We start from the raw sequence: 26,019 nt of genomic DNA on the forward strand, positions 1-26,019 counted from the left end.
ATAAATACGTATAGGTTTGTTATGTTTTTGAAAAGTACTGAAAAGCGTAGCAGACAAGACTATTCCGGTATACGGAAAAAAAAAAGGATAGGACATAAGCACACAAAACGTAAGCACAAATTACACTATTGGGGCATCTATCGCCTCCATTGGTATTAATGTACACACTGGGGCACACGTTTTCACGCTTTATTTCATTTTCAAAACGTGCACGTCAGACGTACATTAAAAACGAGATGTGACCTGAGCCTAAGACCGTAATGAAAGACGCGCATTTAATGGATGTTAGATTTAATAGGCCTCAGTTATCAAAACTGTCTAACAGAAAAACTGGCCTTGTTGCCCATAGCAACCAATCAGAGCTCAGCTTTTATTTTACCAGAGCAGCTCAAGAAATGAAAGCAGAGCTCTGATTGGTTGCTATGGGAAACAAGGCCAGTTTTTCTGCGAGGCCTAGTTCACACAGAGGAAATTGGAGGCAGAAAAATCTGACGATGGTTCTGCCTGTAAAATTGAGGTGATTTTTAGGTGGTTATTAAAATGTGGGGCGTTTTTACAGTTTCTATAGGCCCTAGAAATACCACCAATGGTTATAGACTCTAGTAGGGGGAACATTTATAAAACTTCTCTAGTTCCCCATAGCAACCAATCAGAGCTCACTTCTCTCCACAACGCCCACTTGGTCAAAAAGTAAAACACGCCCAGTTGGTTATTAAGAAACTCATTAGCATAAAGCTAAAATAAGTCATAACTCCGTCAAAAATGATAATTTTTCTAAATAAAAAACACTGCTGTAATCTACATTCAGCGCCGATCACATCATGTACAAGAGAGGCCACTTATAATGTGGTGACAGAGACTCTATAATATGATGGAAACTCAAAAAGATGAACAAGAGAAGGAAAACGGGAAATGTCGTAGTCCACGTAACGTCGAACATGCATACACAGTTAGTATGCACAGTCCATGTCACAGACCATTCATCATCACGTCAAATTCCCAGTAATCTACACTCACAATTATGTTAAATGTTCTTGGAAACAGTCAACAAGGTTATCGTCTAACGCCCCTAACAGCTTAGCCGAGATCCTGTAGTGCAGGGGGGCTGTTAGTTTTCCCTATATCAGATAACTATACAGTGCCTGGTGTAAAAACAACATTTCCTCAAATTCAAATCACCAGAGCAAACTCTGTGCAGATACTGAACAAGCAGGGAATGCTGGGAAACCACATCTCTAAAGCATGCAGAAATGGAAATGCAGCTCTGGAGTATAATACAGGATGTAACTCCGGATCAGTACAGGATAAGTAATGTAATGAATGTACACAGTGACTGCACCAGCAGAATAGTGAGTGCAGCTCTGGAGTGTAATACAGGATGTAACTCAGGATCAGTACAGGATAAGTAATGTAATGTATGTACACAGTGACTCCACCAGCAGAATAGTGAGTGCAGCTCTGGAGTATAATACAGGCTGTAACTCAGGATCAGTACAGGATAATAATGTAATGTATGTACACAGTGACTCCACCAGCAGAATAGTGAGTGCAGCTCTGGAGTATAATACAGGCTGTAACTCAGGATCAGTACAGGATAATAATGTAATGTATGTACACAGTGACTCCACCAGCAGAATAGTGAGTGCAGCTCTGGAGTATAATACAGGATGTAACTCCGGATCAGTACAGGATAAGTAATGTAATGTATGTACACAGTGACTCCACCAGCAGAATAGTGAGTGCAGCTCTGGAGTATAATACAGGCTGTAACTCAGGATCAGTACAGGATAATAATGTAATGTATGTACACAGTGACTCCACCAACAGAATAGTGAGTGCAGCTCTGGAGTATAATACAGGATGCAACTCCGGATCAGTACAGGATAAGTAATGTAATGTACGTACACAGTGACTCCACCAGCAGAATAGTGAGTGCAGCTCTGGAGTATAATACAGGATGTAACTCAGGATCAGTACAGGATAAGTAATGTATGTACACAGTGACTCCACCAGCAGAATAGTGAGTGCAGCTCTGGAGTATAATACAGGATGTAACTCAGGATCAGTACAGGATAAGTAATGTAATGTATGTACACAGTGACTCCACCAGCAGAATAGTGAGTGCAGCTCTGGAGTATAATTCAGGATATAACTCAGGATCAGTACAGGATAAGTAATGTAATATATGTACACAGTGACTCCACCAGCAGAATAGTGAGTGCAGCTCTGGAGTATAATACAGGATGTAACTCAGGATCAGTACAGGATAAGTAATGTAATGTATGTACACAGTGACTCCACCAGCAGAATAGTGAGTACAGCTCGGGAGTATAATACAGGATGTAACTCAGGATCAGTACAGGATAAGTAATGTAATGTATGTACACAGTGACTCCACCAGCAGAATAGTGAGTACAGCTCTGGAGTATAATTCAGGATGCAACTCAGGATCAGTACAGGATAAGTAATGTAATGTATGCGCACAGTGACTCCACCAGCAGAATAGTGAGTGCAGCTCTTGAGTATAATACAGGATGTAACTCAGGATCAGTACAGGATAAGTAATGTATGTACACAGTGACTCCACCAGCAGAATAGTGAGTACAGCTCTGGAGTATAATACAGGATATAACTCAGGATCAGTACAGGATAAGTAATGTAATGTATGTACACAGTGACTCCACCAGCAGAATAGTGAGTGCAGCTCTTGAGTATAATACAGGATGTAACTCAGGATCAGTACAGGATAAGTAAACTGTAAATTTGTTTTAAGGTTGGATATATGTAACCAGTTTCCCCTACAGATAAGCTGTAGTTACCACCTGTAGTAACGACACAATTCATTGCCATGTAAATCATACAGGAAACATAATAAATGACGATTACACTCACACACAGGTAACAGCAGATCTCAGGCTACAGGTTATAACAACACGGAAGGGAATTCATAAAATGCAGATTGTTATGGAGAAGGGAAACACACTACAGAAACTGTACCTGGAGGGTTTGTGGCTTCTAAATACACAGCGCATGTGGAAAGACAACCAAAAGCAGTCATTAGGATGGGCTAAGGGAAGACCGAGAGGTGAAGACCCACCAGAATGGGTCTGGGTTTTGAAAAAAAAATCTATTTTTTTTTAAACCCATTATACCCAATGTGGCCTAATTATCTTATGGGAAGAGCGTCTTATGGGAAATAATGCAAACCTCTCCCAGCTTGACTGCCGCTAAATGATGCTTAGTGGGGACCCTATAGTTTAAAAGAACCTTACTACATTTCGAAACCTATTCCATAGTGTGCAAATAAAAAGTTACTAGGGACTGGCATTCCTTCTAATCTCATACAACCCCATTAATTTGCATTGCATTATACTTTACTTTCTGAAAAAAATCCTTAAAGGGGTTGTCCACTACCAGACAACTAATGCCCTATCCACCGGATAGGTCATCAGTATACGATCAGGGGGGTGGGTCTGACAACCGGACCCCGAACCGATCAGCTGCTTCGGCTGCCGGATTCTATGTAGTTTATGCAGAGCTCGGAGCCGGAAGCAGATGGCTTCTTACAATGCATAGCGGCCGTGTATTCACTTGAATAGGAGCAGAGTTGCAGTTTTGCCGCTTGGCCGCTATTCCGTGACCGGAGCAATCTGCTTTCGCCATGGACGTCCAGAGCCCGGAGGCAGATCGGTGCGGGGTCCGGGTGTCGTACCACCACAGATCATATACTGATGACCCATCTGGTGGATAGGTCATCAGTTGTCCGGTAGTGGACAACCCCTTTAATGAACTGCCCCCCCTTTTCACAGAAGGTGAGGGATGCTTTACAGATGAGATAACATGAGGTGGGCAGTGATATCATCAGCCCTTCCCAGATAACTCCACCCCTTCCTCTTTGACATCATCAGCCCTCCTCAGTGTCATGGGCCTTTCATGCCGTCACTGATCTTATGACTACAAGTGATAATGAAGTAAAAACATTCCATTTTACAGCAGACCATAAAACGAGATGCTATTTTTGGAACTAATCTGCAATTCAGTCCGTTTGGCCACTAGATGTCAGCACATGTGAAAACTGGAATATTTCAGTAATTTTTTTGTTGTTGCATGGATACATTATAAACAGAATAAAAAAAATATAGAAACAGAAAACTTTCTGGTGATGAGGTCTCATTGGAAACCCTAAACCAAACCTTCAATATCGGTGGGGGAGGGTAAAACATCCCTTCTCAACTAGCATTACCTTTTGGTCCAGACTGCATTACTAAAGTATCTCCTTAGCAGGATAAGATTACCTATGTAAATGTGACAACTCTTGCTTATGTCTTCCGCAGAATCCTGGTTGGGAACTACTGTGCTATATAGTATCATTTATATTGTAATGGTGGATAATTTAAAGTGTAACTAAACGTCCAATAAACTTCTGACTTGTCATAGTGACAGGTCAGAAGTTTGGATTGGTGGGGGTCCGAGCACTGAGACCCCCACCAATAACTCTTGTGAGCGCTCGGCCGCTTCGTGTCTGTTCGGCTTTTTCCAGAAATAAATGTATCGGTGTACGGACTCAATAGAAAGTCTATGAGCCGGTGCACCGATACATCGACTTTCCGGAAAAAGCCGAACAGACACGAAGCGGCCGAGCGCTCACACGAACGCTTCAGCTGCTTCGTTCTAGCGATTGGTGGGGGTCTCAGTGCTCGGACCCCCACCAATCCTAACTTCTGACCAGTCACTATGGCATGTCAGAAGTTTGTCAAACGTTTAGCTACACTTTAATTTCTAATAATTTAACCCCTTAAGAATGCGGCAATCTAAAAGCCATAACTTTTTTATTTTCCGTTGACATAGCCATATAAGGACATATTTGTTGCAGAATAAGTTTTATTTTTTTTAAAGACTCTATTCTTTCCTTGCGGGGGGGGGGGGGGGGGGTGTAATGGAATTTAAAAAAAAAATTCGTCCATTGTTTTTATGGAGTTCCCTGCGATATAAATGACACGTTAACTTCATTCTGCCGGTTTTCAAGGTCACGGCGTTGCTACATTTATACCATTTTTTTTAATGTTTTAATACTATTGCACAATAAAAGCTTTTTTTGTAAGAATTTTTTCGTTTTGACACATTCTGAGAGCCATAACTTTTCCATTGCTACCATTTTGGGGTAGACAGGACTTTTTTTAAACGTATTGTTTTTTTGGGAGACGAGAAACATTGGAGGTAGTGGAAGATTTTTAAATGAGGCCTATTAGTGGCTACTTTTTCTATCCTGTGCAGGTTCCCGCCCTCCGTTTACTATTACTTTTTTTGGGAGACGAGATGCCTAATAAAAACCTGCAATTCTGCTATATTTTTTTTTAGCCTTTTTTCTACGGCGTTCCCCGTGCGGTATAAATAGCATTTTATTTTCATAGTGGGTCGTTATGGATGTGGTGATACCAATTGCGTAGTTTTGTGATTTTTAAAAAAATATAAAATTTCCCACTATAAAACATTATGTTGTTGTTGTTTTTTTACTTTTTTTTTCTTATGATTTTATTTTTCTACAAACTTTATGTAACTTTTTCTTAAACTTTCTTTTTAGTCCCTCGATGGGAATAGCCTTTTAATCCATAACCAGTAAAAAGTTAAAGCAACATGACAAGTCAAATATTATGAGTGAGCCGGTTTCGTACTTGTCCATCTTATCGGTATTTTGCCTCCAGTGAGTCATCTCCTTCCTCCAACGCAGGTTTTCCTGACTGCCAAAAGCACTTCCAGACGGGCTCCTCTCTGCCAAGAAAAATGGAGCTTACTCAGCTTTTTAAGGTGGAGAGCACAACATGACATGTAATAAATCCGCACGGCCGGTGAGTTACGTCTGTGCTGCACGCTAAATCAATGGCGCAGCAGGGAAAAAAAAAACGTCACAATCTGCAACATGTTTTTTACGACTCTTAGAAAATCTTCTAGAATTCTACTTCTGAGTAGAGTAACTTATGTAACTTAGAGTAACTTATGAGTAACTACATGAGGAACAGCAGATATTCTGTATCATTGACATAAGTACTTAGAGGATTGATAGGGGGCGCCATTGAGCACAAGAGAAAGCCCCTCTTATGATGCAGAGAATATGAAAAGCTGGGGTATGATGGGAGTGACATCAGAATAGAAAAACACTGTTTGCAAACTATTCCTTATTAGAAGGTCTTTACCATATGATCAAATTAATTGGGACTAAAGCAGCTCCTTAAAATGAAGAAACACCTTTAAAGCTCCACCTGGCAAGGTAAAATCTAGAGCTGATGTTACGATCTTCATATTTTGTTTGCAGAATGAATCAATTTTTACTCTTTGCAGTATAGAAAAAAAACGGTGGGTTCTGGAAACCATCAACAATCTGCCGTTGATAGAGCTTATTAAAGGGGTATTCCGGTTACAATTTACCCCCTATCCGTAGGGTAAGGTGTAACTTGCTGATCGGTGGGTGTCCGACAGCTCAGACGCCCACCGTTTACAGGAACAGGGAGCACGAAGTTGCCCGAACCCCAAGTTTGAAATGAGCAGGTCGCTCATGCGCCCTGCGGCTCCATTCATCCTCTATGTAGCGCTGGAAAAAGCCGAACACTGCACTCGCCTATCTCCGGCGCTCACATAGAGAATGAATGGAGCGGCAGTGCGCATGAGCGACCTGCCTCTCGGTTCAAACCTGGGGTTCGGGCAACTTCGGGCTCTCCGTTCTCGATACGGTGGGGGTCCGAGCTGTCGGACACCCACCGATCAGCAAGTTACCCCTTATTCTACATATAGGGGGTCACTTTTTGTAACCGGCATACCCCTTTAAGTCTTTCATTTCATTCTAATGACAATTGCTGTGAGTACCCAGGACGGCTCGGCTCTTTGACATGTGAACATCTGCATCAGACCGACACATTTAGCAGAACAGGACTCCCTCGTGCACTCAGTACTAAACAGAAACACAGGTTGTGAACCATAGCTGCGTCAAGAGCAGCTTGTTGACTGTTTCCAGGTAATGACAGATATGTTTTCCACGAGTGAATTTATTTTTAATTTGTTGGTTATATAGTAAGAGTTTTCCAATGGTGGAGTTTCTCTAGACATAGAGCTGCTGCAAATGAGATGTCCATGAATGAAACCGGCAGCTATTTACTTCTCGACTTCGCAACATGAACCAACAGGTTGCACCAAAGGTTCGATGCCAAAACTTCTGCCACTGAAATAGCCACTTCATATGTCTGAATAGGGAAGTTTCTGCAGCAAGTGCATGAATTTCTGTAAGCCGCATTAGGATGAAATTTCTGCAAAAAATCTGCAGAATGTGAATATACCATTAAGGCTGACATGGGGCGGATACACTGCGTAAAAGCACGCCACGTATCTGCCCTGTGCACCGAGGGGAATTCCTGGGCGAAAAAGCGCACCAAACTGTGGTGCAGTTTTTCGGCCGGAATGTCCACTGCGGAAAACTGCAGCACCGACGTCATCCAGGCCGGCCTCCTGGGTTGATGTTTCATCCCATGTGACCGCCGCTACAGCCTGTGATTGGCTACAGCGCTCACATGGGATGAAACGTCATCCCATGAGGCCACGCTGGAGGGAGGAACACAGACTTCAGGGTAAGTATAAGATTTTTTTTTTTCTGAGTTGCGTTTTTTGCGACGGAATCGCTGCAAACCTGCCGCAAAAAACGCAACAACTGCTATTTGTTGCGGGATTTACCTCCTCATTGAATTCAATGGGGAAATCCCGCAACAAATAAGAGTTTACGCAAATACAATTGAACTGCTGCAGAATAAAATTCCGCACCGCGGTTCAATTTCTGAGCGTTTTTTCCGGTCAGTATTTACGCAGTAATGTTTGTTGTATCTCATCCACTTTGCTGCTACTGTATTTGCTGTGGATTTTCCGCAACAGATTCCGTTGCGGAGAAACCACAGTATTTACGCAACGTGTGAACTGACCCTTATTCTGTCCTAGGTGCAGCTTTTACCAGCAGGTAAATCAGCAAAGGCAGCTCACTACCCATTAACCCCTCCTAAGTTAATTCATGGGAAAAACAGTTAGTTACTAAGTGATAAAAGCAATAAAAACCAAATTTGGCTGCTACTCTTTGCCGCTATTCACACTGTGTTTGCAGTGCACGTTAAAAAAAAAATCAACCGACTCATACGCCGAACATATAGAATAGTACACCAGCTGGAAACTGAATGATAGGCTCCCGGCTGCTTTACTTCTTGCACTGCTCCCTCTGCTTACAGACCAACGCTAATAATTATATTAGGGAATGTCTATTCGAGCAACTGTCCCAGTAGATTCTGAGAAGTAGCTGCTAAGTAATCCCCCCCCCCCCTGGATTGAGATGACGTTATATAGCGTCGACCCACATAAACCTTGGCAGAGTTGGTCTGGACAGACCTACCAAGCTGACCTCGGCTTCTTCTGACCATCTCCTGTCTGGCCCCGATGCTGCCCAGGATGGCCTCCTCCAGCTTGGCTCTCATGTCTTTCGATTTTTTGAAGGTCAAGCTGTTCATGCGTTCAAAAGCTTTCTTGCCCTGATATAAAAAAAATTGAGAGGTTAAGACAAATTCTGCTCGTGTGTGATACATAGATTAGATCTGAGGAACCCAGAACTGGCATCTCAATCTGTCACACTGTTTGCTTGTAAAAATTTAAAGGGGTAGTCCAAGATTTGGGCAAAACCCCAACATAAGCCAGACCTGTATATAAAAAAACAAACAAAAGACAAACAAGAAAATAATATTTACCACCAACATTCTGCCTAGAAATTGCACCGCCGCTCACCACAGGTCTGCATTATTTTCAGGTTTTGTCCTAAATTCGGACAACCCCTTTAAAGTGTACAAGGACCATGGAGGACCAATGCGCAGAGCATCCAAGCTTCCCCTAATTTAAGTGTAGAACAACTCCCAATCCTGTTTAAAGGGGTTTTCCACGACTGGACAACTGAAGACCTATCCACCAAATAGGTCATCAGTATATGATCGGTGTGGGTCCGACATCCGGACCCCGCACCGATCAGCGTCGCCGGCACCGGATGGTATTGCACAGTATGCAATGTACGATGCTGAAAGCAGTTGGCTCCGTACATTGCATAGCGGCCGTGCTGTAGATAGGTCATCAGTTGTCCGGTCGTGGACAACCCTTTAAGGCCTTGCAGGGACATGTTGTGACGATAGCTCTGTGCACAGTAGTTGTCACCCCCCCCATCCCCCACTCTGCCGTTACTCCTGACAGTGCCCCCCTGTACAGAGATCTTGTACGTGGTCGTAGGAGCATTTAATGACCTACCTTGTACTCAAAGCAGGAGACGCAGAGATAGAGCAGGTCAAGCAGGCGATTCAACTGCAGGATGGACAGATCAGTGAACCATTTCTGCAGCACAATCTCATCCGCGTTCCTCAGCACCCAGAGGAGGCAAATTAAAAGGCTGCGGCTGGATTCTGCCGAGAATGTCGAATGCTGCCGAGAAGGCTGTAAAGAAAAAAATATATATAAATTCATCCAAAAACAACCACCTCCGCTGCGGCGGCATACCGGACAATAATCGCAATACAATAACCGCTTACTTGTGAGGTCATTAAAAAGCTGCTGGGTCTTGTTAGCTGCGGAACGGACGTCCCAGCGATCGCCATGGCGACAGTCTGACTGATCATGCTGCCACCATCGCCTTCGTGATCCTCTCCAGCCATGCATGGTCTCCCTCTCTGGTTGTGGGTTTCTGTGTAGATGGAAATGTAATTTATATTCACATCCAGCAAGCAGCTATACATTCTTGCGGGGGGCGGCTTTTATTTTATTTTTGCTTTAATGTCCAAACAGTGCAAAAAACTAATCGGTTACATGCACTGAATAGTGAATATGGCTCTAATGCGGGTCTTATACAGGTGCGGGTAATTCACAGAAGGGCAAATCAATGCTGGGATTGAATGGGCGGCACGGAGACTCAGGAGAAATTAGATGGTGAGCCTCATAGGGGACAGGGACTGATGTGAATGTCGGAAATCCCTGTACAGTACTGTGGAGTATGTCGGTGCTATACGTGCAACGTTCAATCATTACCTCCGACTATGAAAATAGTTTTATTTTTCGGTTCAAGACTTTGTGCGGACTAATTTGATAATATATACTTATAGGGTTTGTAGGTCTGATTTTCTAATAAAGATCTGCAAACCCCCCCTGCTCCCCTACACACAGCCATAGAGATAAAATGATCAGATTCTATCTGCTTTCAGTCACCACTAGGGGGAGCTCACTGCATACAGATTTATACAGTACTCATTACACTCAATAATAAATCTGTATGCAGTGAGCTCCCCCTAGTGGTGGCTACAGGTAGACTGAATTTTATAATTTGAAGGGTTATTTCTATCTTAAAAAGTGATGACATATCCATAGGATCCCCACCAATCCTGAGAATGAAGGGGCCGCAGCACTGATTTACAGACTTTTGGACGTAAACAGGCAAAAAATACGCAATAGGCCAATTCCTAAACAGGAAAGTCTCTACTTGAGCGGAAACATTGCAAAGGTTAAAATAAAGGACCATTCGCAAGGACTGCTGCCTCCATCTCCACTTTTTTGCTGCGGTTAAGGGACTATGGACGTGGTCTTTTGAGGCGGTTAAGGCACTACGGATGCGGTTTTTTGAAGCGGGCGCCGTAATCATTTTCTTGTCCCATCAGGTGACTGTTGTTTTAGGAATCTCGGAACATGTTTGTGTCAATGACCTCGCACGTTACCTGTAAAGTCGTACAGCTGGGGGACAGTCTCCATGACGATGCCAATCAGAGGAAGGTAAAGCATGGCCACTCGGGCTTTTACCTCGGGATCAGCATAGCGAGGATCAGAGTCGTGAGTAGATAGCAAGTTGTGTACCATATTGATCACCTTCTTATGCAATCCAAATAACCTGAGAGAGGAGTTTTGTAATCGCGGTTAGTTATCAGTCGCAGAGCAAACACCGCTGTCTAACTAAACACCGCAGAATATTTATATAACGCCATGTACTAAGTTAACCTGAAAATGTAAAGACGAGGACACGGAGTCGGCCACTTCCAGCTATAACATTGTCCCTTTAACCGTCTGTACAATGCCAGAACAAGAATTAAAATGGGGGGGGATTAACTTACTAGAAAGCTTGACGGACCCATTACCGCTAAGACCCCATGCGGGTGAATTGCGGTCCCATTCATTTCTATGGGCCCATGCACACGACCGTGCTTTCCACGGTCCGTTCATCGCCCGGGAGCCTGGACCGAATAAAGATAGGACGTGTCTTATTACGCACATATTTTGCGGTCCAGGCTCATAGAAATGAATGCCATGTGAACGGACCGCGATTTGCGGGCGGCCCGCGGGTGACACTCTGCGGCTGTCCGAGCCGCAAATCACAGCCGTGCACACCACTATGGTCGTGTGCCTGAGTCCTTAGACTTGGGGTCAATGCACACTATGCGTATTACGTGCTTTTTTTTTGTGCGTGGCAAAACCACAGCGTAGTACAGAACCAGCATAGACACGGAGATTCCACTTCCACGCTGCAGTATTTTTCTGCACGTGCATTGACCTACGGTGCAGATACTAAAATCTACAGCATGTCAATATACCTTCCGTTTCCGCTTGCGAATTGTATATGCCTAGTGCGGAGTAAAATCACACCAAAATCCGCAGCATGAAAACGCGCCAAAAAAGGCATCAAAACGTAAAAAACGCAGCGAAAAATGCCGTTTTTTACCTGCGAATTTCCTGCGTATTGCTGCGGTTTTGGTGAGTATTCACGTGTGCATGTAGCCTAAGGCTTCATTGACATCTGCGTCGGGGTTCCGTTCATGGGATCCGTCAGGGTAAAACATAGGTTTCCGTTTGCATTACCATTGATTTCAATGGTAACGCTTCCGTTGCTAATGGTTTCCGTTTGTCTCCGTTCCGTAAGGTTTCAGTTTTTTTTTGCGTGGAATCAATAGCGTGGTCGATTGCACTATTAATTCCGCCAAAAAAATGGAAACGTTACGGTTCGGAGACAAACGGAAACCATTAGCAACGGAAGCGTTACCATTGAAATCAAAGGTAATGCAAACGGAAACCTATGTTTTTCGTTTGGTTTCCGTTCATGGGTTCCCCTGACGAAAAAGGTCTGATGGAACCCGTGAATGGAACCCCGACGCAGATGTGAGCAAAGCCTTACGCTCTTCTGTCAAGTGTCTGAACATTCTCTTTAGTATTATTTTATCTGTTTCCGGGAAAGCTGGGTGACAACCTATATAGCCGCAATTAAAGCTTCCACAAGTCCGAATCGGCTACCGCCGGAAAGGAATTTTTAAGGAAAAGGCATCCTCATAGGTTACAATATGGAAGGGGTGCAACATTAGAACACGCACCTCGCCCTGATTCTACCTCCCCGTATTGATCACAGGGCTGGGGGGGGGGGGGGGGGGGGTAGAGAGAGCGGTGGAGATATACAACAGCTTTATTTTATTAAAGTGATTTTTTTAATCCTAAAAAAATGACTTTAAAAAGGGATTAAAATGTGAACCATATATTTACCCTTTAAATTTGGCGCCGTTTCCTCCACCACTAACTATATGATATGATCACAGGAAGCGGCGGGTAAGGCAGTATATAAGGGATTGTGTTTTTAAGGGGATGGAAAACCCCTTTGAATAACAAAACACCTTTAACAAAATGAACCGGCAAGCTTGTTGGATCAGGAAATGGCGCCATGCTCACGGATGCCCGTACACCTGCCAGGAGGGGGCCGGCAGCGGGCAAAAGCTGCGTGGCAAATTATTAACTAGGTGAACGGGCAGCCCAAAAGTGATCAGCAATTTGCTGATATCAGTCCCATTATTAAGAGATAATGAAAGCAATCTAATGCTGTGACTGCACTAAAATTTTGTGTTCCCCTCCCCCCGCGGCTCACCCTTCTGCCTCTGGATCCAAGATGACGGCGAGTTCAGTCAGCACCAGTCCTGCCAAGTAATGCTGCTGGCGGAACGGCACGGACAGATCAAACATGTTTGCAATCTTTTGGTCCTGAACGTTGGTCGAAAACCCGGAGCTCTATAAAAAGATGATAAAACAAAAACACATTGATACGGAATTACACCTGATGACTCCTTGCATCATAACCATAGAGTGCGACCTCAAATAATACAAGGTCATGTCATTAGTCACTGACCACATGACAACTGAAGGAAAAAAAACAAAGAACACAAAAAAGTCTTCTATTCAATTTTGTACTAAAAAAATCTTTTGTTTTCCCCTTGAAAAATATCTGAAACCGTAAATTGAAAGGAAAGGAACATACAGTGGCAGAATACGTCCACCATTAAACACCATTTCACAGATTATATATAGAAATAATCTGCATAAAAAGTTGAGTCCTTTTGTAAATACATGACATTACTTCTCCTGTACTGATCGTCAGATAGAAACTTTACTATACTCCAGAGCTGCACTCACTATTCTGCTGGTGGAGTCACTGTGTACATACATTACATTACTTATCCTATACTGATCCTGAGTTACATCCTGTATTATACTCCAGAGCTGCACTCACTATTCTGCTGGTGGAGTCACTGTGTACATACATTACATTACTTATCCTATACTGATCCTGAGTTACATCCTGTATTATACTCCAGAGCTGCACTCACTATTCTGCTGGTGGAGTCACTGTGTACATACATTACATTACTTATCCTGTACTGATCCTGAGTTACATCCTGTATTATACCCCAGAGCTGCACTCACTATTCTGCTGGTGGAGTCACTGTGTACATACATTACATTACTTATCCTGTACAGATCCTGTATTATACTCCAGAGCTGCACTCACTATTCTGCTGGTGGAGTCACTGTGTACATACATTACATTACTTATACTGTACTGATCCTGAGTTACATCCTGTATTATACTCCAGAGCTGCACTCACTATTCTGCTGGTGGAGTCACTGTGTACATACATTACATTACTTATACTGTACTGATCCTGAGTTACATCCTGTATTATACTCCAGAGCTGCACTCACTATTCTGCTGGTGGAGTCACTGTGTACATACATTACATTACTTATACTGTACTGATCCTGAGTTACATCCTGTATTATACTCCAGAGCTGCACTCACTATTCTGCTGGTGGAGTCACTGTGTACATACATTACATTACTTATACTGTACTGATCCTGAGTTACATCCTGTGTTATACTCCAGAGCTGCACTCACTATTCTGCTGGTGGAGTCACTGTGTACATACATTACATTACTTATACTGTACTGATCCTGAGTTACATCCTGTATTATACTCCAGAGCTGCACTCACTATTCTGCTGGTGGAGTCACTGTGTACATGCATTACATTACTTATCCTGTACTGATCCTGAGTTACATCCTGTGTTATACTCCAGAGCTACACTCACTATTCTGCTGGTGGAGTCACTGTGTACATACATTAAATTACTTATCCTGTACTGATCCTGAGTTACATCCTGTATTATACTCCAGAGCTGCACTCACTATTCTGCTGGTGGAGTCACTGTGTACATACATTACATTACTTATACTGTACTGATCCTGAGTTACATCCTGTATTATACTCCAGAGCTGCACTCACTATTCTGCTGGTGGAGTCACTGTGTACATACATTACATTATCTATCTTGTACAGATACTGAGTTACATCCTGTATTATACTCCAGAGCTGCACTCCCTATTCTGCTGGTGGAGTCACTGTGTACATACATGACATTACTTCTCCTGTACTGATCGTCAGATAGAAACTTTACTATACTCCAGAGCTGCACTCACTATGTACATACATTACATTACTTATACTGTACTGATCCTGAGTTACAGCCTATATTATACTCCAGAGCTGCACTCACTATTCTTCTGAAGGAGTCACTGTGTACATACATTACATTACTTATACAGTACTGATCCTGAGTTACATCCTGTATTATACTCCACAGATGCACTCACTATTCTGCTGGTGGAGTCACTGTGTACATACATTACATTACTTATCCTGTACAGATCCTCAGTTAGAACCTTTATTATACTCAAGAGCTGCACTCACTATTCTGCTGGTTGTTACTGGAAACAGTCAACAAGGTTGTCAGTTGTTACTGGAAACAGTCAATAACAACTCCTAGCAACTTAGATAAGCTCCAATAACGTAAACTGAAGTTAATTATTCCTACATCAGATGGCTGTACAGTGCCTGGTGTAAAGATGATACTTTCCATAATGCAAATCACCAGAGCAAGTTGTGTCAAGGCACTGAACAAGTACGGGATGATGGGATAGTTCAGCTCTAAAGCCAGCGGAAGTATGAATTAAGTTCCGAAGTATAATACAAGATGTAACTCAGGATCAGTACAGGATAAGTAATGTAATGTAAGTACACAATGACTCCACCAGCAGAATAGTGAGTGCAGCTCTGGAGTATAATACAGTATATAACTCAGGATCAGTACAGGAGAAGTAATGTAATGTATGTACACAGTGACTCCACCAGCAGAATAGGGAGTGCAGCTCTGGAGTATAATACAGGATGTAACTCAGGATCAGTACAGGATAAGTAATGTAATGTATGTACACAGTGACTCCACCAGCAGAAGAGTGAGTGCAGCTCTGGAGTATAATACAGGATGTAATTCAGGATCAGTACAGGATAAGTAATGTATGTACACAGTGACTCCACCAGCAGAATAGTGAGTGCAGCTCTGGAGTATAATACAGGATGTAACTCAGGATTAGTACAGGATAAGTAATGTAATGTATGTACACAGTGACTCCACCAGCAGAATAGTGAGTGCAGCTCTGGAAATATAATACAGGATGTAACTCAGGATCAGTACAGGATAAGTAATGTAATGTATGTACACAGTGACTCCACCAGCAGAATAGTGAGTGCAGCTCTGGAAATATAATACAGGATGTAACTCAGGATCAGTACAGGATAAGTAATGTAATGTATGTACAAAGCTAGCCAACCTGTACTGATTAATTCTATATGTTAACAGTAAAATTGTGCTTAAAGATGCACTTTAAGCCGTGGAAATGTTATATTTGCACATAATTATTGGATCACTTCTTCAGATTATTAGTTATAGTGTTTGTGCCTTGATAACTTACCTGTGATGTTGCAGAGGAAACAGATGGTGAAGGAGAGGATGGAGGAGTCAGCAGGCTGCAGGGCAGGTTTAAAGTGACGTAGTGCTCGTGGCTGCAGATAATACGAAGGAAATCCAGCCTCAACGATACCAGTATGCTCGGGTTCGGTATAATATGTAATTTTGATGACACCTGGTTAATCACAATCTAAAGTCACACACAGACCGTCCACATACAAACACAACAATTCATAGTGTATAAAAAAAAATACAACTTACAGCGTAATTATCCTCTATTCTAAAGACAATAGCCACAGAAATACAACAAAATTGTCATTCTGTCATTGCAAACCTCAGTCTGATCATAACTCTTCTCTGCAAGCTGTAAAGCATTTAGTTTACCTAATAGAATGGGTGCGTTTTACTGACATCTAGTGGCTAATATAAATACGCAATTTCTTAATTTTTCAATGTATAATCTTAACCAAATACATTAAAAACGTAGAAATTGGATAAATATTTGATTATAAATTAATTCTAAAAACCTAAAGCGTTCTGTGCTTTATGCCAACAAAACGCCATGATCAGATCCTTGACCCCCTACAAGTATTTAGATGAATATAAGCCATTTAACAGTGTTTTCATGCTGATTGGATGTCTACTATTAACTACAGCAATCCTTGATTCGAAATATACAGCCATAGCAAATTTCCTTTAATTCGACATCTATTATAGGTGCCAGATTATCAAATATTCTGGACTATTGAACGGTCGTAAAAGTGTCGGACTTGGCTGGCACTTAGTTCTGCAACCTAATATGTTCTACGCTCTGTCTTGTGATTCTGGTCATGCAACTCTGTGCTGGAAATAGGTGCCGGATTATCGGATACTGGATTAAGAGAATTTTCCTGCATGTATATTTAAAAAAATGTTTCATTCATTTTATACAGCATCCGATGAATTCTGGCACAGCAATAGCAGCAGACTCTGTTATTGCAGGTTCCCTTCCTTTAAAAAACAAAATGCCTAGTATATTTTTCTTTAACCATCTGATAATCCAGAACATTTGATAATCTGGCGAATTTCTGGTCCCATCATGCTGGATTACATTTTTTTTTATTCTAGCTGTTTCAATTGTGGCAGACTAGAAGAATTTTGCCGCAGTATAACTTTTGTAACTGGAAATACTGAAGGATGCAGACAACTTGTACATAGATTCAGTAAGATTGATGTAAGGCTCTGTTCACATTTGCAGTATGATTTTCTTTCATAAAGAAAGCCACAGCGATGTGTCGGATCCAGACCAGCGCCCAACAGACCCTATTAACTTATGATTGTTTCCATTGAGATTTTAATCATTTTGATGGTAAAAATAGCGATGCATGCTGCGCCATTTTTGCCGACTAAACTATCTGACCCCCCGAACAGAACACAAATGTGAATACTGTGTCATTCTTACTTGTCCTCTTGATTCAGGTTATTCTCCACAAGAAGGAAACCCTTATAATTAGAGATTTACCTGCTTGAAATAAGCCTTAACAAGACTGAAGACGAACCCTCGGTCCATGATAGACAGCAGGTCATTCAGGAAGAACGCCAGGCTGACGTTAAGTCTTTCCACCATTTCTATGTCCTGAGAATAAAAGAAAAAATTACCCAGAAGTCATCTCAATATCAATATAAAAAAAAAAAAAGAGATTAAGAAAGCCCTCAACCGTAGCAGCAAATACTGACCCGACACCCCTCCTCCATTATCAAAGGGGAGCCACACAATGTACATATGCACAAATGTAACAATGTATCCGTTGTGTTGCCAGGGAGTTCTAGGGCTAATGTCCCCCTGACTATTGGGATACCCTGAAATAGATGTATACATTGCTTGGTGTCAATCCTACCTTCTGGAACCTTGTGACTATATCATTAGCCATTGTGCTGACAAGAGCAGTGATGTCATCCATGAAGCGCTCGGGAAATCGGTGCTTACGAGGGGAATCGAGCTTGTCGGCAAAGTATAGATGATGCACCATGCTTTTCACCTGAAGCCGAACACAGAAAGTATCTTCATAACATGATAATGTACGCTGGATAGTTTACAATGCGGTACAGAGACAATACAAGCCAATAAAAGTATAGCAAACCCTTCATGAAAGTCAAACGAATTATTTATAGTCTATGTATAGTTATAATCTACATATAATGAGTCACTGTGTACAAACATTATTTATCCTCTACTGATCCTGAGTTACAGCCGGTATTATACTCCAGAGCTGCACTCACTATTCTGCTGGTGGAGTCACTGTGTACATACATTACATTACTTATCCTGTACTGATCCTGAGTTACATCCTGTATTATACTCCAGAGCTGCACTCACTATTCTGCTGGTGGAGTCACTGTGTACATACATTACTTATCCTGTACTGATCCTGAGTTATATCCTGTATTATACTCCAGAGCTGCACTCACTATTCTGCTGGTGGAGTCACGGTGTACATACATTACATTACTTATCCTGTACTGATCCTGAGTTCCCTCCTGTATTATACTCCAGAGCTGCACTCACTATTCTGCTGGTGGAGTCACTGTGTACATACATTACATTACTTATCCTGTACTGATCCTGAGTTACATACTGTATTATACTCCAGAGCTGCACTCACTATTCTGCTGGTGGAGTCACTGTGTACATACATTACATTACTTATCCTGTACTGATCCTGAGTTATATCCTGTATTATACTCCAGAGCTGCACTCACTATGCTGCTGGTGGAGTCACTGTGTAAATACATTACATTACTTATCCTGTACTGATCCTGAGTTACATCCTGTATTAAACTCCAGAGCTGCACTGACTATTCTGCTGGTGGAGTCACTGTGTACATACATGACATTACTTATCCTGTACTGATCCTGAGTTACTTCCTGTATTATACTCCAGAGCTGCACTCACTATTCTGCTGGTTATTAGAAACAGTCAGCAGGATTGTTGTCAGACACACTAAGCTGAACTTCTATAATGTAGGGGGGCAGTTAGTGTTTTCCATATCAGATCACATCACTTTACAATACCTGACGTAACAATAACACTTTTGTAAATGCAAATCGCCAAACCAATGTATATGTGTGTGTGGTGTTTTGACATGCTTTAAAAATATACGTTGACTCACCATCAGCTCAAAGAAGAACCAAGCTTGCTGTAACGTGGCTTCCCGCACGGCTCCGCTGCACACCACCCACTGTAATGCCAGCTCCTCGTGGAAAAGCTGCTCGCAACAAGAGAGTCAAAATTACAACAGTGTCTGCAACAATGTAACAGCTGAAATAAGACTAAAAACAGAACAGGAAAAAAAAACTGACAAAAAAAAACCACGAAGAACGCAGAACTGAATGCTGGGAGCATCACAGCACAATGCAAGACAATGACAGCTCGATGTCTCACATAGCGACAGGCACACAACGCACAAACCAGCGGGGTAACACGTATACCGGCAGGGTGACTTCCGCCGCAAATTTATAACTTTTTTGATTACTGTTATGTTTCTCTGTCATTACATATTAGTGTCATTTAAAGGGCCAGTCCACCCTTTCCACTAGATTTTGGATGGGGGTTGGTTTCCTACTGCTAGGACCACTCTGTGATCAGCTAGTATGGCTGGGGGGACCTCCAGGTAAGTGCTCATTCCTAATGAAGTATTTCATGGCGCCCATACAGTGGGCACCCGTCCTAGTTGTGGACTCCCCTAATGCTTTCCTATACCCTAAAAAGGGAATTTTTTATTTTATTTTTAATTGCTTTGTCGAAAATATCTACTTTAATATTTTATACTTCTAGGACTTTGCAATTGTACTCACATTTGTGAGGAGTTCTATACGCCAGTCACATACAAAGCAAAAATTCTGTTTGCTTAAATCTAGAGAAAACGTTGTGTAACTTTGCAAATACTTTGTTATTGTTTCTATAGCGCTTTTTGAGTTGTTTCATCTCATTCACTTTCAAAGCAGCTATAAAAATTCTGTTGATTGCCCTTAGAGCGCCACCTCGCTGTCAGTCACATGACCAAACATCTGAACTTCATCATCTCAGCTCCCACAATGCTCTCTGGCGACAGGAAACCCGCAGAACTTTGCTTTAGATGTGACTGAAGACAAATGCTAAATCATGGAACTCAAAATTAAAGGTTTTAGAAAAGTTGCTAGTGTGAAACGTTGGAGTGGAGTTTTCCTTTATGACCAATCACTCGGATCAAGTAATGTGAAAATACTTTGTAACTGATTAAAGGGGTGCTCTTCTTTGGACAATCCCTACTTGAAGGGTTTCTTAAAAATAAGCAGATTACAAAGTGTCTACCTACTGAAATCCCAGCGATCATCTGTAATCTGTGGGGAAACCTGGCAGTAAGTGTTCAGTTTCCCTGCAGCGCCACCACAGGAGAAATGAAGTATCACACAGTCTCCATTCATATCCATCTGTTGTCTGTGTAATACAGGACAGATCCTCCAGAGAGAGAGAGAGAGAGACGCTCTATGTAACCGCTCTCCACTCTGTCCAAGAGATGAGGACCCTGAACAGAGGAGCCCCCACTATTAACTCAGAATTCACTAATAGGATGCATGGAAACGGGTTCTTCAAACTGGACAATCCCTTTAAAACTGTATAATTGCTTAGAGAATGTAGTGAGGTCTTCACAGACCGGATGATCATACGGATTTTGCTGCTCTTCTCGACCTGGAAGAAGTTCCGCTGGTAAATCTACCTTTTTAGTTGGCAACCGTCCAGTTAAAGTTTGTAAGAAACTTGACGTCTCAGTGTGCGAGGACATGCGATTACACCGGTCCGAGGCCTGAGTGGAGATGAATGAAGGATGAGACTACATTACACTTGTCTGCTGACTCATTTATTCTCGGTCTTATGGACGTTGTCGTCAGATGGAACCATTAATTCTATTCACCCAAAGAAAAGACCGTAACCCAGGAGTGAAAAATTAGACAAAAAGAAGAGGGGTTGATTATTTTCAGCACTGTTAGTCCCAGTGAGTAAATCTGAGGGATTTTCAAGCACATGCAAAGTAACGTGCAGCAGTTAATTTTAGCATAATTTTTTTTCTTTACATTATTAAATATATGTATTAAAGGGGGCCTCCGCTTTGGACAATTTCTACTTATTAGAAGGATCCCTTAACAATAAGCAGATCACAAAGTGTCTACCTACTGAAATCCCAGCGATCATCTGTGATCTGTGGGGAAACCTGGCAGTAAGTGTTCTATTTCCCTGCAGCGCCACCACAGGGGAAATTAAGTATTACACAGTGTCCATTCATATCAATGTGTTGTCTGTGTAATACAGGACAGGTCCTCCAGAGAGAGAGAGACGCTCTATGTAACCGCTCTCCACACTGACCAAGAGATGAGGATCCTGAGCAGAGGACCCCAGAGAAGTCTGGCAGTGGCTCATTCCCCTCTCCCCATGCACGCTTATGTATGTGGGAGTCGGGGGGATTGTTCAGCCGACAGCTATGGTAAGTGTATGGGCAGCTTACGCTGAAGGTGGTGTACACTATTATTTGTCAAGACTCACCAGGGGGGATTAATCAACATAACTGTAAGGGAACAGAGGAGTAATTGACCATAGCAACCAATAAGATTGCTGCTTACAACTTCCAAAAAGTTTCTATATAATGAGAGGTTGATTGCTATTTAGAACTACAGCACTTTGCCCTTGCGCCAGTTTTGTCGTTATCATGTTCCCTTATTATCTAAACACGAGGCCAAAAGAACCGTAGGCCCAAAAAAAAAACAGAAAACAAAAAAAGCTCACAAAATGTAACAGGGCAGTATATTGTAGCTCAATATCGTAGCTCTCCCTCTATTAATAATATGTCCCTGTCCTCTGCCAACTACAATCGTGGGTGGCCATCCAAGATTAGGAAAAAAATCAGCTTTTATTTCAAGAAACAGCGCCACTCAATCCCATGTGGCCACATCTGGTATTGCAGCTCAGGCCAATTCAAGCAAATGCCAGATACAGACCATGGACAGGAGTGAAACTGCTTCTGGTGGGGGTAACTTATCTTGGTTTGTTTGTTAGTCCGACTGGCAGCCATGACAGCGCATGATGCACTAAAACCATGAAAAATCACATGCATGGAAGGAGATGATGACAACACAGATAAAGACGGACAGAAGACGAACATCCCCAGAATAATGAACATCCCCAGAATAAAGACTCCCAAGGGTGTTACTCACATGCAGAGGCAGGAGTCACCATTTGCGGATTCATTTAAAGCAACAGTTACTGTTTTTTTTTCGTATTTAATGACGCAGTCGCTTTCTAGGATCAGTCAATTTATCTAATTTTAATCGGCAATTTTGCAAATACGAGGGTCTTTCCAGTTTAATGTGAATAAAGTTTAAAGGGAATCCCTTCTCTGTCATATTAGGGAATATGGACATTGTAAGGGGAAATCCCCCTCTCGAGACCCCCCTGTATGACCCAGGGTGGAGACCTACTAACAAGTGGCTGCTCCGGGGTCCGGCCATATATTACACAGAGGGACATGGCTTCATAAAATACTACATCTAGTAGGGGAAAATGAGCAGCTAACGGCAACTTTCAGCTGTTTGTATATACTTTGTACTGGAATTCTTTTCAAGGTCTCTGCTTGCCATCAGTGAATTGAAACACATTGTTGATATCCAGATGCTTATTACGCCAGGCTTAGCAAACGTAGGCCAATGTTTTTCGTTTTTTTAATGGGACCGCTTTTGTACAACTTGTTGCTTTTCGGAATCCTGGAGGGTGATTTGTGCCATTCAATTTTCACACCTGGTGTCAACAACGAAAGACCCTTTATCATGAACGCAAGCAAGAAAACCCCAAGAAAGATTGGAGAAGAAAGAAATCATTCCACAGAAACACCACCTGCACTGAGTCAGCACTGGGGCTGGGGTCAGTCCCCCACTGGGCAGCCTTGGGACCCCCTGTGTTGACCCAGGAGTTGGATCGATCCAAGCCCTGATCGCATGGCAACGGCGGCAAGCGGGAAAGGAAAGATGGTGTTACCGGTTATACAGACGATCAAATTAAAAGGACATCAATTTGCGCAAGCACCAAAATTCATTAGTTTTGTTAACAATGAATAAAAATACAGAAATTATTAAATATCAATTTACGTCAATTTTAAAAATGTTGCGATAAAAATAATAGATTACAAACAACCGCCACAGGTACAGGATTATTTACACATAAACAACCAATCAGATTGCGACTTGGAAATATTACCTGTGATTTTCACAAATTTTCATAAGTGCAATTTTAAAAAAGTTTTACATTTAGAATTTTTGAATTTCTACCGACATTAAAGTATCAAATCAGTTCAGGACTGGGTTAATATTGTCTGGTATTTAATAATTAGCCCCTTAATATTGCTGGCCCTTGGAAGAAGTTTTATTATGAAACATGAGAGCGCATGGGGGGGGGATGTTGGGGGTTATAAAAAAAAAAAAACGGAAACAAAAATCCAGTTCATACCGCAACGTCCTGGCTACATTTCATCTATGGCTTTAACCTTTCAGGTCAAGGGTGTTTGTACAAACCTGTACGTTTCACAATCTCGCGGGTCAGACTCTTCAACTATTGCTTATATGTGAAATACAGGTCAGGGATACAGGAAGGGCTCGTGGAGACCAAGATATTGATAAAATACACGTATAGGTGATCATTAATCGACACAAAATCAGAGATCTCTGGTTAGTGACGGCACCGACGACATCTGGCAGCGTATAGTGGCTGATAACAGATTACAATAGCCTGCAGGCTCCGCCGCCAATGATTATTTGAATAGCCGTAAGAGAATATTTATGCAGGTCACCATAACGCAGGTGTGAATAGAGTCTTACCAGAAACAATATCCATGAATTTGGGAGAGCTGGTCCTGCTTTCCTAACATGACTTTGGGTAATAAGTGATTTTTTTTATTTAAATAAGTCCAACACAATTTTTTAATACATCTTTATTGTGGTGGGAGCTCTAGTTTTCTGACACAGAGCTCCAAACTCCCTACTTAGTCAGATACATGACATGTCTGTAGCCACCACTAGAGGGAGTTTATATTTCAAAATGATTTACTATTGAGTTGAATGTATACACAGTATTCAGTAAGCTCCCCCTAGTGGTGGCTGCAGGCAGACAGGTGTTTATCATTTAACTCTATAATGTCTATGCTGGGGATTTGGGCTCCCGTATCAGAAAAATGGGGGTTCTGACTGGTATAAAGATATAGTAAGAAATGAACCAGCACAGAATATTGATCTAAAGTGGCTGTTTTTAGTCCTTACTGTCACTCCTGATCTACTATAAAGACCCTGTGGACACATCGGACTGGGGGCTTATGTTACCTTGCTACCGATTATCGATCGGACTTCATCATCTGGTGACGTGGGAGTCCCGGAGATATCGGGGTTGCTGTTGCTAAGGCTTCTGGAGCGGTTCAAGTTAAGGCTTGCCGGTCTGTTTGCTGTCCTGGCCATTGTGGCGTAGTGCATTGACCCGCCCAGGCCTCCGGGCCCTGAAGGAAATATTCGAACATAAAGAAAGTAAATCACCGCGTCCCTTTACCTCTGACCGTTTTAGAAGCTGATGTATTAGGAAAAGTGTAAATTCTAAAAAAATTAATACACATCAACTACACGATTTTTTTTTTTCCCGCATTTCCTATAATCCGTGAAGGCCAGTGGCGTATCTCAACCATTCACTTTTAGGGTATGTTCACTATTTTGGCGCTAAAAAATGCCCAAAATCGTCCTCCCATTGATATCAATGGGAGGCAGAGGCGTTTTTTCCCCATTTTTAAAAAAAGTTAAAGAAGCGTCATGCCCTATCTTCGGGCATTTCCGTCTCTGACCTCCCATTGACATCAATGGGAGGCAGAGAAAGCGGTTTTCGCTGCGTTTTTTGCCCGCGGCGCTCAATGGCAGCGGCCGAAAAACGCTGCAAAAAACAGCATGCAGGCAGGTCAAAATCTGCCTCAAAATTCCTTCAGGAATTTTGAGGCAGATTTTTCCACCTGCAAAAAAACTCAGGGCCTAATGGTGCCTCAATTAAGTGGTTGTGGTGTTTGTACCCCAGGACCCCCCACCGATCCCAAGTGCTCACTCTCCATTATAGTGAATAGTGGGCGGTGGGAAAACCCTTTTCGTACAACCACATTTTTGTTGGGTCCCCTGAAGATGAAGTGATCGCTGGGATGTCCAGCAGGCTTAGAAGGTCCCCTTTTAAGTAATATGGACGTCACAGAATTAGTGCCATGTAATACTATATTTTCACTGCAGAGGCTGCTGCAAAGGAAATGACTGACTGCATGCAGCTTCCCCCAACAGATAATGAATGACCTGATGGCCACTGGTCCTCTGACTATTTGTTTTTAGCGCAGCACTCCTACAGGAAAAGATAAGCACTGCAGGGATCTCAACGAATTCAATGTGCAACCGTTGATGTCAATAGATGCAGGTGGTCTTCTATAACCATCGTCAGAGGAGACCACAAAGCATGGGACCCCCCCCCCCGGCCTTACCATTTGCTTAATATGCCATAATAGAAAAGCTAAAAATCTATGTCTCAAAGTAAGTAAAACTATAGAAATGAGATGAGATATTTGCACTTTTGCAACCATTTATATATTTATTGCTCCAAAATGAGAAATATTGAAGTCAGTTTGTAACTAGTATGTATAATAAAATCTTCTGCCGTTTTGTGTTTACAGCTTCGTTACAGTCCCATGCGTCTCCATAGTTACAGACCACAAATTCTGTGTGTAGTCCCATCCTCCAGTTGTGCATGACTCCACTCCCTCTGCCCCCCTCTAACTAACTCACAGACAGTAGT

The 26,019-nt window shown here is 42.2% G+C and overlaps 1 protein-coding gene and 1 long non-coding RNA gene across 17 annotated transcripts in view; one reads left to right on the forward strand and one right to left on the reverse strand.

Moving 5' to 3' along the window:
- Positions 1–26,019, reverse strand: part of DOCK7 (dedicator of cytokinesis 7) — a 126,673-nt gene that overhangs the window by 28,342 nt on the left and 72,312 nt on the right. For 2 of the 16 annotated variants that reach the window (XM_075832734.1, XM_075832732.1), the window contains exons 22-34: positions 24,534–24,703; positions 23,059–23,151; positions 19,307–19,402; positions 18,034–18,174; positions 17,658–17,771; positions 16,161–16,331; positions 12,941–13,080; positions 10,761–10,930; positions 9,588–9,739; positions 9,310–9,492; positions 8,417–8,552; positions 5,673–5,769; positions 2,998–3,015 (exon numbers count right to left, since the gene is read on the reverse strand). In XM_075832734.1, coding sequence (XP_075688849.1) covers positions 2,998–3,015; positions 5,673–5,769; positions 8,417–8,552; positions 9,310–9,492; positions 9,588–9,739; positions 10,761–10,930; positions 12,941–13,080; positions 16,161–16,331; positions 17,658–17,771; positions 18,034–18,174; positions 19,307–19,402; positions 23,059–23,151; positions 24,534–24,703 — 1,681 coding nt within the window. Of the gene's footprint in view, positions 1–2,997; positions 3,016–5,672; positions 5,770–8,416; positions 8,553–9,309; positions 9,493–9,587; positions 9,740–10,760; positions 10,931–12,940; positions 13,081–16,160; positions 16,332–17,657; positions 17,772–18,033; positions 18,175–19,306; positions 19,403–20,893; positions 20,981–23,058; positions 23,152–24,533; positions 24,704–26,019 lie in introns of all 16 variants that reach the window. The other 14 variants (XM_075832746.1, XM_075832744.1, XM_075832740.1 and 11 more) reach the window with 9 other exon arrangements.
- On the forward strand, positions 439–18,270 carry LOC142657598 (uncharacterized). The gene is made up of 3 exons (XR_012849956.1): positions 439–517; positions 16,175–16,291; positions 17,615–18,270. It is a non-coding gene; the product is annotated as an uncharacterized LOC142657598 (long non-coding RNA).

This window comes from Rhinoderma darwinii, chromosome 7 (assembly GCF_050947455.1).
Source record: "Rhinoderma darwinii isolate aRhiDar2 chromosome 7, aRhiDar2.hap1, whole genome shotgun sequence".
Taxonomy (NCBI): domain Eukaryota; kingdom Metazoa; phylum Chordata; class Amphibia; order Anura; family Rhinodermatidae; genus Rhinoderma; species Rhinoderma darwinii.